Raw genomic sequence first — 18027 nt, 5'->3', positions numbered from 1 at the left:
GGGCAAGGGAGTATAGCAAGATATATAGGCGGTCATAAAGAATGGGAAATGGAGTAGTTCTGCAGCGTGGTTCGGTGGAGTTATTTAAAAGCAAATCTACTTGGGATTTTCAAAAGGGGATTCAATAACTTATCGTAAAAGATTGGAAGACTCTACCCTTGTTTAAAGGGATGGGGATACGTGCAGCCATTAATGCCCTATTTCCCTACTGTGTTAATCGATGGCACATAAAAGTAATAATTACATTTTGGAGGGGATGTTCTTATTGGTAGAGATCACCACGTCTCCAAGCTGAAAAGACGTCTTGCTTGCCTATTTTATTTTAATTGTCTTTTTTCTGTCTTTAATTCTGCAGAGGCGGTTTCAGTCGCTGCGACTCTGTAGGTCTTGGTTAGACCAACATGTTGGGCACCAGCACCCAGCAAACCTCTAAAATGTGTCCACGTAATATTGTCAACAGACCTGGTGTTTTATTTTTGAATATATCCTTCTAGTTCGTGACTAAAGCATTAGGTAGAAGTCACTTGGTTATTTTGACTAAGTGGATAAGATGGCAAGTCATGAACTTGAGAGAAAACCACGTAGAACTTGATAAGTCAATGTTTTAAGTGAGTTTTGAAGTGGTGGACTCATTATTTAATAAGAGAATAGTTGAACTTGGGTTTCTTCGAAAAGCAAAAACTATTTCAAATCATTAGCATTAAAAGCCCCAGATATTCAATATATTATGGGGCAAAGAACTACACACACGTGCCACCATCTCCTGACCTCTTGCAATGACACCAGAGCTCTGTAGAACAACGTGACGTGACAACGACATGACAAAAAGGGAAGAAACGCAGATGATTTCGTACATACGCTATGGTTTTACATCATGAAGGCTTCTGATGACTAATAAAGCCAAGAAAAGCCCTCTCGTACCTGCTTCGTAGGTGGTGGCGTGGGCCGTCATGCTCCAGGTGCTCGAGCGCCGGCCCTTGGTGACCATGACGGAGAACTCGTACATGGTGTTGGGCTTCAGCCCCATCACCGTGTGGCTCAAAGCCGTCGTGTCCGCCGACTGCAAAGAGAAAAAACCACCTTTCAAGTCACGATGGATTCCTCTTGCAAGCCAAATAGCTTTATTGCGATTCACGGGAGGATTTTTAGGACCATAAATATGATACTCGACCTGCTGCCTATAATTCCGGTGGTTAAATAAGTTATTGTGAGGCTTTCTCTTTCTCTTTTCCCAAGACAAAGCAATTTGCTGTGTGGTTTTTTTCCGATGGAAATTGGAAGCCAACTCTATGTCCTTCACATGAGGAAAATAAACAGGGACTTTTCCATCACTTCAACACTAATTTCCAGCCTATTTGATGGGTTCCTTACAAAAAATAAAGGTTTTTAATATCTCCTGATTATTAGTGGAGCTCAGAAAGCGTTTTTACCACTAGAATGATCCTAATTAAGACTTCCCAGTTCCTGGGATTAACACATATTTATGACAGAGATTAAAATATGAGCCAAGATGCCTTTTCGCATCAACAAAATACATTTTTGCTTTGCCTAATATAATGTTTCTATACTAGATTACATGTGAAACATATTATTGATGTGCCTCGCCGTGATACGTTATGAACGACTCAAGATATCGATGTTGACATGAATATTAAATTGTTCATTTATTTATTGGAAGAATTGGAGCCCAACTGCACCGGTATCAAAGGAGACGAGTGAGAAGAAAATTATCGGACAAATTGAATATTATAAATATGGTGTAAAATCCTCAACTTATCTCTACAAGGAGTCGAGAATGTCCCTCTATAAGGCATCACTTAGAACCTACGTGTTCATAAACTCTTCGCCAAAGACAGCAAAATCTACCCGCTCGAGTTTCTACAAATTATTCTTGGATTAAAAGCTGGATTGAAATATGTGGAATAAGAATCTTCTCGCCGAGAAAGAAGAAATTACATTGTTTATAGCATAAAATACTCCACGGCTAAGTAAATCTGATTTCTATCACTATGGAAGGGCTCAGATGTTCCACACGATCAGGCAAAAATAAAACAATAGAATTCAAATTTATTCCTGGACAAAAATGGCTTTGGTAGAACATAAAAACATTGGGTTCTTTTATTCCAAAAAGAAAGTTATTTGTCTCCAGCTGAGTGTTCTTCTTTGACCGTTTCGCTCAATACTAAATATTAGCATTTCAAGAGTTGCAAACGCCCTTGAAGTTCAAATCACATTGAGATGAAGGGGGTGCGAGTGCAGCAAGTACCTTGGGTAAAGATCCACCAGGTCTGCTTGGGACAGTTGGCAAAGTTGGCACGGCAAAGTTCAATTTATAAACTTCTAGCTTCATTGGGAAAAGCTAAACCCTACTTTAGATTAGATTTGAGGTCTATTTTTGAAACAATGGGAGAATTGAATGGGAAAATCTCCGAATAATTGGGAATTCAACGCCAATGGCCAGGCGAGCGCTAAGGGAAATGTGCTACGCTCCTCGTTTTTTTGGGCATGGAAATCCACCTCTAAACAGAACTTGGATCAAGCATTCAAAACATTACAAGGCATCATTCTGGCATCCTTAATTACCTAAAAGCTCGTTAAAACTGCACGAGCATACAAAACTGAGGTCTAACATTGCAGATCAAGTCAGCATCTGAGGGTGCCAGAAGTTCAGCCGTAGATGTAAAAGCAAGGTGGGGGCATTTATACATTGTAAAGATGTGTTATTATTTAAAATCTTCAGAGTCTGCAGCAAAAAGCCAGACCTAAGTCTCCTCTCAGCTGACGTGAACCAAAATCAGGAATAATGTAACCTAAATACATTCATTTGGAGATGTTTTCTGGGGCAGGAGCTGAAAAATCCCAATCAGAAAAGAGATTGAAGGCAAGAGCTTCTCCACCAAAAAAGTCATCATGGGGAATGTGGGTGTCATATCCACTCCAACTGAGAAGCTTCCTCCTAATTTAACCTTCATTTTTTGCTGTTTGGGCATATGTAATATGGGTGGAATTGCTATGCGGTGTGGGTGGGTTTGCAATTCGTATTGTTTCTCACTCACGCTATTGTGCTACCAGATCTGTGACTGATTTATATCTGATTGGTAAAGATTAAAGAGCAAAAGGGGAGGGGAGTCAACCCAACGAAATGAGTCAACTCAATGAAATGAGTCAACCCAACGAAATGAGTCAACTCATTTAAATGAGTCAACTCAACGAAATGAGTCAACCCAACGAAATGAGTCAACCCAACGAAATGAGTCAACCCAACAAAATGAGTCAACGCAAGGAAATGAGGCAACCCAACGAAAATAGTCAACCCAACGAAATGAGTCCACCCAATGAAAAGAGTCAACCCAATGAAATGAGTCAACCCAACGAAATGAGTCAACTCAACAAAATGAGTCAACTCAAGGAAATGAGGCAACTCAATTAAATGAGTCAACCCAATGAAACGAGTCAACCCAACAAAATGAGTCAACCCAACAAAATGAGTCAACTCAACTCAGAGTCTTTGCAAATAAAAGATGAACAGATGAAATACCTCAAAAATGAAATGTGTTAAAATCTCACCTTGTACTTTGCACTCGTCGAATAGCTGGTTCTCCACCGGACCGTGTAGAAACGAACCTCCGTCGTCTTTTGGTTCTTTGGGACAGAGTTGTCTGCCCAGATGACCCTCACGGCGTCGTGAGTAAGTGCAACAGCCTGGACACCTACTGGTGGGAGCATGGGGGTGGAGATATCTGGGACTGAGGTAGGGAAATCATCAAGCAAAGGATAAAAATCAACCTCTAATGGATCAATGGGGTCTGGGTGCACGCGGCACCACATGAGCATTCCAAATTAAATGAACAGGTAAGTTAAACAGAAAAAAAACCAAAACAAAACACAAACAGCCACCAAGGGGCACATGTCACGATGGGTTAAATGCATGGCATTAATGAGGAGGAGGAACAGGAGGAGAACAGAAAGAAAGGCATTAATGCAAAATGAGAACGCATCACTAACACCTCAGTTACATCACTACGACAAAACTACCCGGCGCTATTTTTCACGAGTTGTTTCATCAGTTGTGTTTTCTTCACATGAGATGAAGTCGATGCACAGTCTCTCCTTAAAATGATTTACATTGCTTTAAAAAAAATACATCACTTAAACAACACATTATTGGAAACACCGGCAAAGTGGAGGGGGTGTCACCTTCCAACCTGATTTATAGACATGACATAATCTCACCTGTGTAGGACTTTAGGTTTTTGGGCTTTTTGGTCATTTCAGGCTCTTAAAAGGAACATATTCTGCATCTCCTTAAACATTTGTCAGACAAAACAGAATAGAATTTCCCTGCTGAAGTGAAGATCTTGCAACCGGTGGTTTAATACTCCCAGTGTGATATCCAGACATGGGTGCATGGACCATTTCTCCTTGGTTCAAATACCTCTATCTTCCTTGGAGCGCCCACTCAACGTCTGGCCCACCTTATAAAACTACTCAAAGACTCGTTACTTACCAGCTGGGATTTTTCTAAATACTATTTCAAAATGCAATGCACCGAAAGCACGCCAAAAGGTTAGTGCTTTTTCAATTATTTTTCTTCTTTTCCCCTAAAACAACGTGCTAATTAATTAACCGAAGCATAAATGGCTCTGACAGTTGCTACAGTTTACAGCAACTCCTGACGCTCCTTGATTGTTCTTGTTTTACTGTTTTCTAATTCATTATTCAGAACTTTGGGAGGTCACCGTCTTCAGAAGGAAAGAAACAGAGACGAGGATGTTTAAAATGTATGATAAGCCATTAGGTTCCACCTCCTTTTGTTGCTTCTTTCATCCAAAGCCGCTTTATAAATTGGAGTGTGGAAGGGAATGAAGGAACCCAGTTGTTGTAGCGATCCAGAACTTCCCAAATCTTCCTTTTTCTGCCCAATCCTGGTGAATTGAGCTTCTGCAAGTTGAAAATCTCTTTTCCTGAAGAATTGGCTCTAAGCTTTGGAATGTGAGCAATACCTGTTTGATGGTTGTTTCTTTTCTTCCAAATTGATGATGGAAGTGAATATGACTTGAGCTGATATTTTAACCAACCCTGAATTCCTTTCTCCTTCCCCTCCCACATTGAAAACCCAAGTCCTGCTGTAGAGGAGATTACAGAAAGAGCCTGGCTTTAGAAAATAAATGGTCAGACTCCATCAATCAAGATAAATCAGCTTCCGAAACACGTCCCACTGACCTGAGGAAGAGGGAAATGTCTCTAATCCACCGGCAGCTGAAAATAGGGCCTGAAATAATTCCTCTATTTCCCACTCAAGTTTCATTTGCTTTTATCGACGTGTGGACATCTGTCATTTGGAAATCACAGCCTCTTGCTAGAAAAATGGTTTCTTGCCCTCTTTGGACTTGTATAACCGCACGTTATACAAATTCAGTTTGGACACCGTAGCTGCATGAAGACACCAAACCCATAGTTTCTGGGGTTGTTTGGCGCCCAGCTTGGGGAACACAGGTCCTGTACTTTACTGGTTTGCCAAAAGGGTTTATTTGAGATGTTTTTCCACGAAGCGGCTCCTTTCCAAGGCTGCGTCGCACGGGTCGGACGCTCCACGTATGGACGTTTCTCAGCAAGGACAGAGAAGCACCGAGTTGAATTGCTCATAGATGGTCACCAACCAAACACAACCCAAGCCTGAATGACCTTTTTAACACCTGGATATCTTGTTGTTTAGGAGAGATTGTACAGAAACATCAAATCAAACCTCACAGGCGAGTTGGGCGATTTTGAAATAGGATCGACACAGAACAAATAAACTTACAAATCAAAGTATATCCACACAAGACACACTCAACAAGAGTAACCTCAGGAGACTCCAGATGAGAAGAAACATCAATCATTTTGAGCCAGAAGTTCCCTGCCACTTGTATTTAATATATCTACACCTAACGCAGCTCGTTACAGTTGCCCTTGGTAGTGCGATTAATATTTTATTCCAAGATTTCTTATGGGAATACTTCACAAAAGCACATGGAGAAAAGCTCTTCTTTCCCTTGCAGAGCCACAGAAGCGCCATTTGGTGGGTTCGTTCCTGGCGCTCCACCCAAGCCAGCGCCAGCGATGGGTTTGCTCTCAGCGACGCCGCTCGGAACACCATGGGTGAAACACGAGGGAAAAACCATCACCAAATGATGGTGGCACTCCAGAGGAAAATCATAATAATATATATATATATATCTCTTTTTCTTAGTTTTGCTCTTTTAACAGTCCCATTGTAGAAAAACCAGGCTGGACAGCGCTATGCAAATAATTCTGATTTTATAGCTTTCTTAGCATCCCAGCGATGCAAAATATAGAAGTGCCCCGCTCCATTATTGCTGGGTAATCCCTTCTGTGAGCCTTATCCTGCCGGGAAAAGCTGAGCAGAATATTCCTTCACCTTTCGCAACCCCTCTGCGTGCTTCTGTAAATGCGCATGATGACAGTGTGTTACTCGCTAATTCGTTTTAATTTGAGCGGCTTGAAAAACGGAGGCAACGCCAATAATTTCATCTGGGCTTAATTCAGCAAAGCTGTTCGCCACTATTCGGCCCCCAATCTTTAAATATTTAAAGTGTTTGGGAGTCATGCTTCTCCCAAGGCAACCCGCGCCAAAGAGCAAGCACTTGTGAGCATCCTATTAAATGCATCCAGCCAATATCTGGAAAGGGTAAATAATTCATTCCACCTGTTTAGTTAGAATAAAGTGGAGAAATGAAGCTGATTTATTCTAGCAGGGAGCTGGAGGTTGCAGAGCGCTTGTGTTGCCTTGACCAAAGATGTTTTGCTCAACGCAAAGGCTGATGGGAGCAGATAATGACCCAGCGTTGGCGACTCACCTGTCATGGACCTGGTGGTGGCGCTTTCGTAGAGCGGGACCCCTTCGCCCGCGTTGTTAAAGGCCTTCAGGGAGATTACGTAATGCGAACTCGGCTCTGCAGGAGGAAACAAATAAGGCAAAACAAAGCACAGGCTATTAAAGTCAGATCTGGGATGTGGAATGGATGAGTGCTTTCCTGATAAAGAAGAAAAAGGAGAATGAAGTCCTTTCCTTTCCTTTCCCTTTCCTTTCCCTTTCCTTTCCCTTTCCTTTCCCTTTCCTTTCCTTTCCCTTCCCTTCCCTTCCCTTCCCTTCCCTTCCCTTCCCTTCCCTTCCCTTCCCTTCCCTCAGTCTCCCGGTGTTATCTTAGAACCCTGGAATCATTTTGCTTGGAAAAGACCCTCAAGACTGAGTCCAACTGTTCACCCACCCGATGCCTCTGAGAACCTCACCTGTGTGTATTTCCAGCCCCTCCAGGGATGGTGACTCCAGCACTGCCCTGGGCAGCCTGTTCCAATGCCCCACAGCCCTCTGGGGAAGAAAATCGTTCCCCAAGATCCAACCTCAACCTCCCCTGGTGCAACTTGAGGCCGTTTCTTTGTGTCCCTGTGTCCCCTTAGCTCCTGTTCTCCAGCTGAACCCCTCAGGTCCCTCAGCCGCTCCCATCACACTTGTGCTCCAGACCCTTCCCTTCTCTCCACTCGCTCCAGCTCCTCAATATCCTTCTTCATCCATAGTGAGCTCAAGTTCTCCACCGCTGGACCCAACGTTGTGCTCCTCCTGCCCCATCGCTGAGTTCCGAGGAGGCATCTGACCCCACGCAGCCCATCCCGAGGACATGACACTGCCCTAGGGACCACGTGGGAGGAGATGGTTGAGGGTCACCATGATGTGTTGCGTTGAGATCCTGAAATTCCCAGCAGGGAATTGCAGATGTCCAACTCAGAAGGGTTTGGGTTGAAGGGACCTTCAAAACACATCCAGTGTCACCCTGCCATGACAGGGACATCTTCACCAGCTCAGGTTGCTCAGAGCCCCGTCCAGCCTGGCCTGGGGTGTCTCCAGGGATGCTGAGCACAAAAACCTCCCTCCCTATTGTCTGGATATCAGAATTACCTCAGTAATAGCCATTTTACCACCTTTTAGCTCACGGGACCCACCTCCTCAAAGTTCCTTACTGAAAAATTACAGATGTTTCTATGTCTGGAGATATTTATTAACCTGACATTGCCAAAGACCTGCCGCAAAATCATGTATTTCATCTATGTTAACACCAAATCAGCTCGGCACAATTAATACTGTAACAGTGAATTTGAAAGGAGTAAATAATGTTTAAGTGCTCAGCGTATATTGTTACTAATACCCCTTCCACCCATGTATTTTGTACGTAATTTTACGGCCAGAAGAAACAGTGACATTTGTTTAACATTCAGGTGCTTCTGTCACAAAAGAGCTCAACTTCAAAAATTGCCAAATGACTGCCTGGTGCATTAATAACTCCCTGTGCTAAGTATTATACAGTTATTAATTCACCATAATATCATTAGTCATAAGGAATTGTTTTGTATTCAGAGAGACGCGGTATATATTTTCATATGATTTCCACTCTGTATTAGCATACTGCTTTAAATTTCTAATTTAGCTAAGTGTTGTCACTCTCCGGAGTCCACGTGAACATTTATTTATTGAGACACCAAGTCGTCACTTCGCTGAGAGTTTAATAATGTCACATTTGGTAGTTTCTGTAGAAAAGGAGGATATTTATATGCACTGTCTAGAGCGGCTCCAGTTCTTCTTTCTCCTGATGTCCCAGCTGTTTAGGAGTCTTGCATAACATCTGGCAGGGATGTGAAGGGTTAATACAGACCATTCCCTTTGGAAATGCAGGCAAATATACCATAAAATGAAGTTGGAGAGCTTTGAGATGTAGCAGGTATTTGCTACTTCCAGCAGGGAACTTGGTGACTATATTGAAGAGGCCATTTAGAGATTGTACAACAATTAATTCAATGTATTTAAGAAATAAAAGGTGAATCAGCCTCTAACGGTTGGTAAATATCCCCCCATATGGCCAAAGCACAGATGTCTGGACTTCATTTAGCTTAAATTTTAAATAACGAGCCATTAGAAATGTCACCCTGAACGCTGATTTTTAATGTAAAAGATCACTCAAGAAACCTGATTCTAGAAATTACCGTCAAAACCCCCAAAACCCCATAGAACTGTCACCTCGAATCAAAATACATCACAAATGCCCAACAATGAAGAAGCAAAATGAGTGATTTACTATTCGGTTGATCACGAAAAAGCGACGCGTGGAAATTGATAAATTAGGTGAGGAAATGCGATAAGTTCAAGGCAAATTTAAAAGTGGAGACTATATGGCACATACTTCATTAAAAGTGCCCATAGAGCACAATATATGGTCCATCAAATGTTATAAATTGAACAGATTGATAGATGATTTATGTTAATAACGAGGCTGGGGAAGGTTACATGTGCAAAAATGAGCTATGACCAGGATGCGATCTGCAGCTTTCTGTTAAAACCAGGAAAAATTCAGGTGGTTAATTAGAGCTGCTGCTAAATGGAGCAAGAAATAATTGCTGGAGTCGCCTCTTCGATAAGAAGGAAAAGGGGAATTTGCCATGGAATTGCGTTTGAACACAGTGTTGAAGTTTGGCTTAGTCCAACCCAATGAAACAGTGCAAACGTATTAATATGATCAAGTGGCAGTCGCTTTTTGGACTGCATTGTGTATTAATAACATATTAATATCATTTTGGGTCAAATGCTACTGACTGGAGTGCAAATGAAGAAACTTTGTAGTGTAAACCCACTAATAAGTGGAGCAGCGAATAAAACAGAAGGGTCATTAGTGCTCCGGGAAAAATGAACGCAAAGAAATAAAGAAATGGGAGCTATATATATATATTTATATACCCCAGTGTCAGTGTTGGTATGGAACATGCTCTGGAAATGAAGTCGTGTTCAAGATATCGCGGTTATTTGCTTCTTTTAGAGGGTAAAATTGTGCCATCTCTATGGCTGCTACATGTCTTTTGACAAATACTGAGCTTTCGTGTGTAACAGAAACTCCTCTTTAAACTAGAAATAGAAAATACTTGGCAACTAGAGGTGAACTCCGATCCTCACCTTGAACCAAACCAAAAGTGAAGGCGCAGTTCATTGAGATCTGATCCCTTCTACTCTACTTGAGCATCATCAGGTATCTATGAATACACTATCATAACTTTTGCCTTTTTCTTTCATTTTTCCCCCATTACTAAGCTATTTTTAATTGTAGACTACAGGAATCTCCCTTTGGGATGGCAGAGACAGCAGTAAGGTGCCCATCCTTCCTTTAGACAATGGACACCAAGGTATCTTGTTGAAGAAGATGATTTGTGACAATATCCCGCAGCAAAAGGACAGGGTGGAGATTGCATCGAGAGAAATTAATAGTGATTAAGGAATAATCAATATGAGGGTTGTCAAGTAAAGGGCTCAGAAGCTTCTCAGAAAGCCACGGATGGTGCTGGTGTCACCCAGAGCCACCTGCAAAGCTCCAAGAAGTACTTGGACCATACGGCTTGAGGCTTCTCTTCCCATCTACGTTATTCTGTGATAATTAACACCTGCTCATGCAAAATGAAGGGAGCAGAAAGGAGTGGAAACACAAATGCTGGGTTTTGTTGTAAGCCGAGTCACTCCGGCTGAAAATGCCCTTTTGAAGGTCTTCAAGAGAATGACGTGTACGCCCCGCGTGTCCCGCCATTGAAACTGATGCTCAAAGACCTTCTGAAGGGCAAAAAACCCGTCGTTCGCAATTAGCTCAACAAGCAACCTCATTTACTCCCGTCTGGGTTTGCAGAAACATCACACCCGGTAATCGATAGCACCAGGACCGGCTCCTAGACCTGCTAACATCAGCTTATTAGAAGGAAAACCCAATCTATCGATAGGACAAATGTCAAGCTGAAGTATAAACTCTGCAGACAAGGGGCATCGAATTGCGAGGAATCGAGAGAGAAAAGCGCTTCCCACAATCACAGCTGCTCCTCAGGAAAACTGGAACCGCCCCATATGCATTAAAGCCCAAAATGAGCTTTAGAATGAAGTTTTCAACCAGAAGTGCCACGATGAAGCCCAAAGCCTGTGGTGATCTGCCCTCCTCTGTGCAGAAATCACCATCATCCCCAAAATAACTATAAATATTCCACTAGAACAGACTTGATGGTGAAATTCTCTAAATGAGCATCTCCTATGTTGCCAGTTAGAGAAAAGTACTGTTATTTTATTCCCTCTTGGCACTTTGTATATCAGCAATGGTTGCATTTCAGGAGTGGGAGAGGAGATAAGTTGTGATGTTCTTGCATCAAACGTCTCAAGGAATTTGGAAAGGACCTCCCATCAGAAAGGCTAAAAATGGGAAATAAAGAGCTCATGATCACTTTCAATCAAACACATCAGAATTAGCATATATCTACATCTGGTAAACAACCTGTAATAACAGAGAAGAGCTTTGTTCGATGAAATTAAACTTATCAAATGCCATACAGTCAAAAATACATCTTCCAAAGTTACAGAAGACGGGCCTAATATCTTTGTGGTGAATGCAAAGCACAAAATGTAAGTTCTGGAAATTTGGCATTTTTTTTTAATGCTAAAAGGTTTCATCCAGTGTTTAAACAAAGCTGGGTAAATAATGTGGGTTTTAAGCATCAGGAGTACTATTATGTCCTCAAAATCCTCCTGTTTAGGATCCTGGAGAGTCTGCTTCACAAAGATGGGAGCGACGAGGGACAGAGTGGGGTCCGACACATCTACATTTCAAACAAATACAGCCTAACCTGGACTTTTGAATCCCATCTCGCCGTTGAATCTGTTATGGTTGTTGAGGGCACGTCGCAGCTCTTTGGGTGATCAACGCGGACTCTGGTCGTCTTCTGAATGCTTGGTCAGGTGGCAATACCTGAGGCTTTGCCTTGATCTACTGCGGTGCGGAGCTCCAGCAACGGCCTTCAACAGCTGGACCTTCTTGTCTTGTGTCCTTGGCAAGACATGTCCCAGAGAACCATCTGAGAAGTCAACAGAGACCTACCCCAGAGCCATGGTGTCTTTGGGTGGGTGCACCATGCAGTGTAGGGAGGAGATGGAACCATCTGGTTGGAAGAGACCCTCAAGATCATGGAGTCCAACCATGGCATCAAACCATGTCCTTGAAAACCTCAAGGTTCAGCCCCTCCAGAGATGGTGGCTCCACCACTGCCCTGGGCAGCCTGTTCCAACGCCCAACCACCCTTTTTGTGAATAAATATTTGCCTAATATCCAATCTAAACCTCCCCTGGTGCAACTCGAGGCCATTCAAGACATGACCCTGCAGTGAACCGGTGAAGGTCATGGCACCAAATGTCTTACTGCAGCTGGTTGACAAAAGATGTGCCTCAGTGTTCGGGGGGTGCCTTTATATTTATAGGTACTCAAGCTGATTGTGGAAATATTTAACTTTGAAAACACAAGGGAAAGTGTTTAACAGACCAAAGAGAATTTATAATGAGAACCCGTTAAGTGCTTTTAGTTTAATGCAGTCCAGGAGATGAACAGCAAATCCATATTTAGTTGTTTTTAAGATGTCATCTCATCATATATCATGTCTCCATGCTGATTTCTCTTGCGAGCTGTGTCCTGCGTGCATTATATTATAACGAAGCGTGCAGGGCTTGTTTTTCCTAAGCAAAGGCTGTAACTCGAGCCTGCTTAGAACCAGGTCTGGTCTCCTGTGGAGATGTGAACCTTTACAACTCCCGGCGTGCGTCGCAAGCTCGGTGCACGTCGTGTCGGCCGGGAGGCGAAACGACCGCCGAAAGAATCCCCGCGCGCATCGCAGACATTTGTTATTGATGTTCCCAACGCAGCCAAACTCCGGAAAAAGGCAACGAGCGCAGGAGAAAATGAAGTGTAAGACATATGGACAAATGAATAAAAAATGAAGAGATGTGACTCGAGATGCCTCCCGCTATGGGGGGAAAGGTCATTAATGCACCGGGAGGGTTAAGATGTGTGTGGGCGAGGTTTTTATAGGCACAAAAAATAACAATGAAAGCTGCACCATGAGCAGAGGTCGTGTTTTCCTTCGCAAAAAGGAAGCCTTTCATCCAAGCAAATGCACATCCATAAACCCAGGTCACTTGGCTGTTCTGATCTCCCCGGAGATATCGGGAAGACTCGTATCCATCCTCATCCCTGAAAAATAAGCCTTGATAAAAAGCTTCATTTCTTTTTACTTGATGAATGAATATAAAGAAATCAAATATTCTGGGCTAGCTGTATTATTTATATTCTAATTTGGGATTAAGAGTTATTCTTAGGCATTCTGTTCCTTACCAACAAAGGAGATGAATATTCAGCTCTTTCCTTCCATGTGTTGTCAATAGGTCCTCAACATTTTAACTGGTTTGGCTGGTTTTTACAGCAGAGAATTGAGGCATAAACAAACTAAAACGGCTTATATAGAGTCAAAGTGAAGCATATGAGCGGATTTCTACACACAGGCTAAAATTCATTATAACACGCAGAAACTCTGAAATCCGCCCGATATCTGATTTGGGGAGTTAGGCAAGTTCTGTTGGTAATGGAAATAGCGCGTGGATCGCAAACTGACCCCTTGCTTGGGAGCAATTTCTCCATCATCTTCAAGCACCACCAAGTCGGGGGGAAATGAAGGAAAATTGTTGCATGAATTATTAGCAGAAATAGCAGATGCGTTAAATGAGTCGCTTTTCAAAGGCAAGAAGGAAAATGAACAGTCCCTGGAGTCTCCAAGTGCCTTTACTTGTTAGTGTTGTGCTTTAATGTGATCTACGAGGGAAACAGCGAGATGCATCAAATCTACCAGATTTTTGTTTGATTTTCGCTGCTCCATTTTGTATTCAAAATGCAAAGGGAAGAAAACAACCCAAAACTCCATTAAAAAGCTTTTTTGTTCCCTTTCATGTCTTTGTTATAATCCACAACTGTCAGCCGCAAAGATTAAAGCAAATGAAGAAGCTTCTTTCTCTCCCTTCGCAATAAAACAAAATGCTTTTTCGCCTCAGCTGTGCGCGAGGGTCAAATTTAATCTGCTCCGCAGTTAAGATGAAGGGGGACTTGATGGAAGCCTCCATGTGTATGTTTGTTAAAACATGAATTCAGATCTAAAGGCTTGATCTTCATTTCTCGTCACTTGTAACTGTCAATATATATATATATTTAAGTTGTATTCCTTGAATATGGCAGGGATCTGCCATATAGAGCCCCTTGCATCAGTCCATATAGACCCTCCGGTGTTACAAAATGACTTACCGGTGTGAGTTATTAACACCTGCTTATTATTCATACGGTAGCTCTAACTCTCCAAACTACTAATTAAGCAGCAATGCTTCCCATCCATTAGATTTTCTCTTCGGAGCTGAACATTTTCAGATGTGCGGAGCTTCAGGCTTTAGAGGAGGAGAGGGAGTCACTTTGAAAAGTCTTTGCTAGATTTTGCTGCATATTTCGCTTTCATTGCTGGGCCGGGAGGATCAAAGGTTCATGTTAAAAAGAGACATGAAAATAAAGGTTTCAAGCCGCGCGCTCCGGCTTCCCAATCAAAGTCTTTCGAGAGGGCGCAGACGAATTCCTGCACGCTCGGGGGGACCGATGGGGCTTCTTCTTTAGGTCACATAAAGGCAACTCTACTTAAAAACCCTCTGGAAAATGGCACCTTGTTCTTGTGTTCTCACATATGTAAGGGGAGGGGAAGGGATGCGCTTGGAAGAAGAAAGCAAGACGCCGGAATTCGCTGCGGCCTTCCCATCATATTTAGCTTTGAAATGGTGTGAATAGCTGTAAAATAGGCATTTTTACGCACATTTTCTCCTGGGCATTTTAAAGATGGAAGCGTTACGATGGTTGCCAGAGGAATCACCTTCCTTGCTCAGCTTAAAACTGAGCCTCAGGTTTTCAAATGTACATCTCAACTGGTCATAGTCTGGGCCTACATAGGCCCAGTCTACTCTTATTATCAGTAAGCTGTTAAAATACCCCAGGACGAGTTCTCAAAATATCCCAAAATGACATCGTAATGTTGTTAACCAACTGGACCGCACTACAATAAAGTTCCCCTGCTTCATTTTCTAATACATTAGTGAAAAACACAGCGTCACGATCCACTCCAAGTTTCACGCAAATTCCTACAGCTCCTGTGGCGTTGCGGATATTTTGAAGTTTACGCCTGTAGAACCGGTAGAAGGAAATCTCCTTGGCATGCTTCTTGCCTTCTCTCTTCAACTTGTATTTCATGAGTAAGCTTTAATACTAAGATGAGCCCAGCTCATTACCGCGCTTAACGCCTTCTGGCTCGGATCAGGGCAGAAATCGCTATTTCTTACGCGTAAAACATCAGGATTGGCACCTGTGAATTCTCCAATATCATTAAACCCACCGCTAATCAGCCGGTAAGCCTGCAATTTATAATCACAAGCAAAGAATTTTAAACATATATTAAAAAAGAAAAGGAAGCGGCTCACTAGCAGTGGGTCTACTTGGTAGAATTACTCGGTCAAGTACCAATTTTGCTGTCATGGATGAGAGCAGGGGATGCTCGCTCCTCAAATTTATGAGGCTGACATCAAATCCCTTTCATACGCTGCAGAAAGAAAATACAGCAAATGCTTCACTGCCAAAGCTCAAGTCTCTGGATATTCTTATATTCTTCTGCATCTGTGGAGAGCGTCTCTGGGGCAATAGGACCACTCAGTCAGGAGCAAATCACTCTATTTAATTCATTCTAGAGGACAAGTGTTACCTCTCTATAGCGGTCTTCAAGATGATCATCACGCAGAATCAAGTTCTCCATCACTATTATGAAAGGCCGAGTGCTTTTCTTCGTGTTTTTCAAGTGATTTATTCAGTGTGCGACTCAGCCAAGGGCTGTGACAGCTTAAGCCCGGCCTGATTCAGGTATTTCCAAAGGTTTGCTTGGAAGAAATAATCAATTAAGGACTTCAATGTGATGCATATTGACATTACACTGGCATTATTGAGGGAAGGAATGGGTGACCCACTAGAGGAGATCGCCCATCGCTTCCACGCCTTGGACTTTCAAGTAGAGTTTTCAAAGTATTTAGGATTACAAAGGTGCACTGAAGTGTCTAATAGGATTTGAAAAGCATCTTTGATATCTGACTTCCATCCAAAATCGCTAAGGACTAGACATTTTTCATTGATCGGTAGCAGCAGATTGAAGGCGCAAAGAGGTATGGAATTTCGTCGCTGGCTCTAGAATGGAGAATCCTGGTGCGTAGCAATGCAATGGCACAGCTAAGTTGCAACTATGGACACCGACCATGGTAAATGGGAGCAAAAGATCAGAGGATGGAGCTATGAATGAGCTGAACTATCCTTACTCTAGTTTTATCCCGCTTGACGGACTAGGGAAGGAACACGGGCTGATACGGCTCAAACTCGGGTGACTCGGTTGAACAGCTGAAGTTGGGTAGAACAAATAAATAGTCTAGATTATAGGTCAGAGTATTTATCCTTATTTCTGTCCTATCACAAAGGTTTCACCACCAAACGCTGACATACCACGACCATCTTCTCTAGGACGTGTACAACAGCCCTACCCAACCATCCCTATCCGTAGGGTGTGCGCGTAGGTGGCCAACCATGACCTATGATTGGATGAACAAGTTGGGGAAGGAGCGACAAAAGCCACACAAATCTCAACATTTGGAACTGCAGCCTTAAATATTGAACGAGACGGAATAATTCCGTCGTGTTCTTTTGTGCAATTTGTAGCTGTTTCTAATAAAATGGGTGAATAATGTAGGAAGCGTTGGCAATTGTTTGAATTTTTTAAAAGCTTTCTCTGGGCCCTTGGTCATATCCCTCCGAGGTTCATTTTCTGGGGATATTTAAATGATGGGATTTAATTAGTACAATTATGCGTGGAAGTTGAGTTTCCAAGTCGCACATGTGAATTGTACATTTTGAATATCCGCAATCAAACTAAAAAACGTACAATGAAAAGATACTTTTCATTGGGTTCGTTAATAACTTTGATGAAACCTCGGCCTGTTGGAGGACGTTCGAGACAAACTAACCCTGATTTCTGTGAGCACATTGTTTGCAAGTAAATATTTGATATGGTCACAACAGTCTCTTGCCCTTTTTTAGATGTCTGAGTGTTACTTTGGTAATTAAAGTGTATTAGCGAAACACCCTTTTAAGCCACAGAAATAGCTCTAAAAGATTTTATATCCACAAGTTGTTCCCAGTGTATCTTCCAGCTATAAGATGTTTTATGAGCAAATATATTCACCGGTCATCGAATACTTGAAGGGAGACAAACATTAAAGCTTCACAAACCCCAAGACATTTCTCCAGTTGTTAATCAAGATACTTTTAGTGAGAGGCGACCATTTGGAACTCTATAAAATGGACCTTTTGGGCATCTCTGTAGCTTTTGCTAAGATACATCTGCCCATATAATTTTCTTTTCTAGTACTTTGGGGTCAACAGTGGCCAAAGACTCAACTGAAAACTCATTAAAGATATGAAACACCTTAAAATAGGCTTGGGAGGATTTAAATCCCTTTTGGAATTAAAAATAGAAACGCTTGGCATTTAATCCTGACCATTAGTTAATAGACGCATGCATTCATTAGTAAGAGCTTTTATCTTTATATTCCACAAGATTTCTTCCACGGTCCGGTCAGACATCTTTGCATTTTGCATAATAACTTCACATTTGCCCGAAACATTATCAAATCTGCTTTTTTCCATAGAACCCACTGAATATTTGGCAAAGTTTACGCTGGCTCTTGGCAATAACTCCATCATAAAATAGATACCTGGACATAGCGAAGCTGTTTGATGGAATCACAGTGAAACCAGTTTATTCCACTCCCCAGGTTTCCCCAAGGAAAGAGCAAAAAGGTTGGATGTAATAATAACAATAAGGTTGGACATCAAGCAGTAATAATAAGGTTGGATGATGCAGTTTCAGGGTGCTATAAAATATCAATTCCAAAGCAAAGTGTCCCCAGATATTTTCAGTCCCATAGAATTGAGACAACGGGCCTACCTGTGCACCCCTAATGCACTAGGTTAACGAATCTCCCTGTAATATCGGATCATTCCCAGAAAACTTACCTGG

The 18027-nt window shown here is 42.3% G+C and overlaps 1 protein-coding gene across 1 annotated transcript in view; it reads right to left on the bottom strand.

Annotated features, from left to right (window-relative positions):
* Window positions 1-18027, bottom strand: part of DCC (DCC netrin 1 receptor) — a gene marked incomplete at both ends in the record, with an annotated part of 255054 nt that overhangs the window by 34599 nt on the left and 202428 nt on the right. The window contains 3 exons of the mRNA XM_080362678.1: window positions 922-1060; window positions 3568-3806; window positions 6861-6956. Coding sequence (XP_080218804.1) covers window positions 922-1060; window positions 3568-3806; window positions 6861-6956 — 474 coding nt within the window. The remainder of the gene's footprint in view (window positions 1-921; window positions 1061-3567; window positions 3807-6860; window positions 6957-18027) is intronic.

This window comes from Nesoenas mayeri, assembly GCF_963082525.1.
Source record: "Nesoenas mayeri genome assembly, chromosome: Z".
NCBI lineage: Eukaryota > Metazoa > Chordata > Aves > Columbiformes > Columbidae > Nesoenas > Nesoenas mayeri.
The sequence above is the reverse complement of the archived record's forward strand: the minus strand, read 5'-3'. Positions and strand labels throughout refer to the sequence as shown.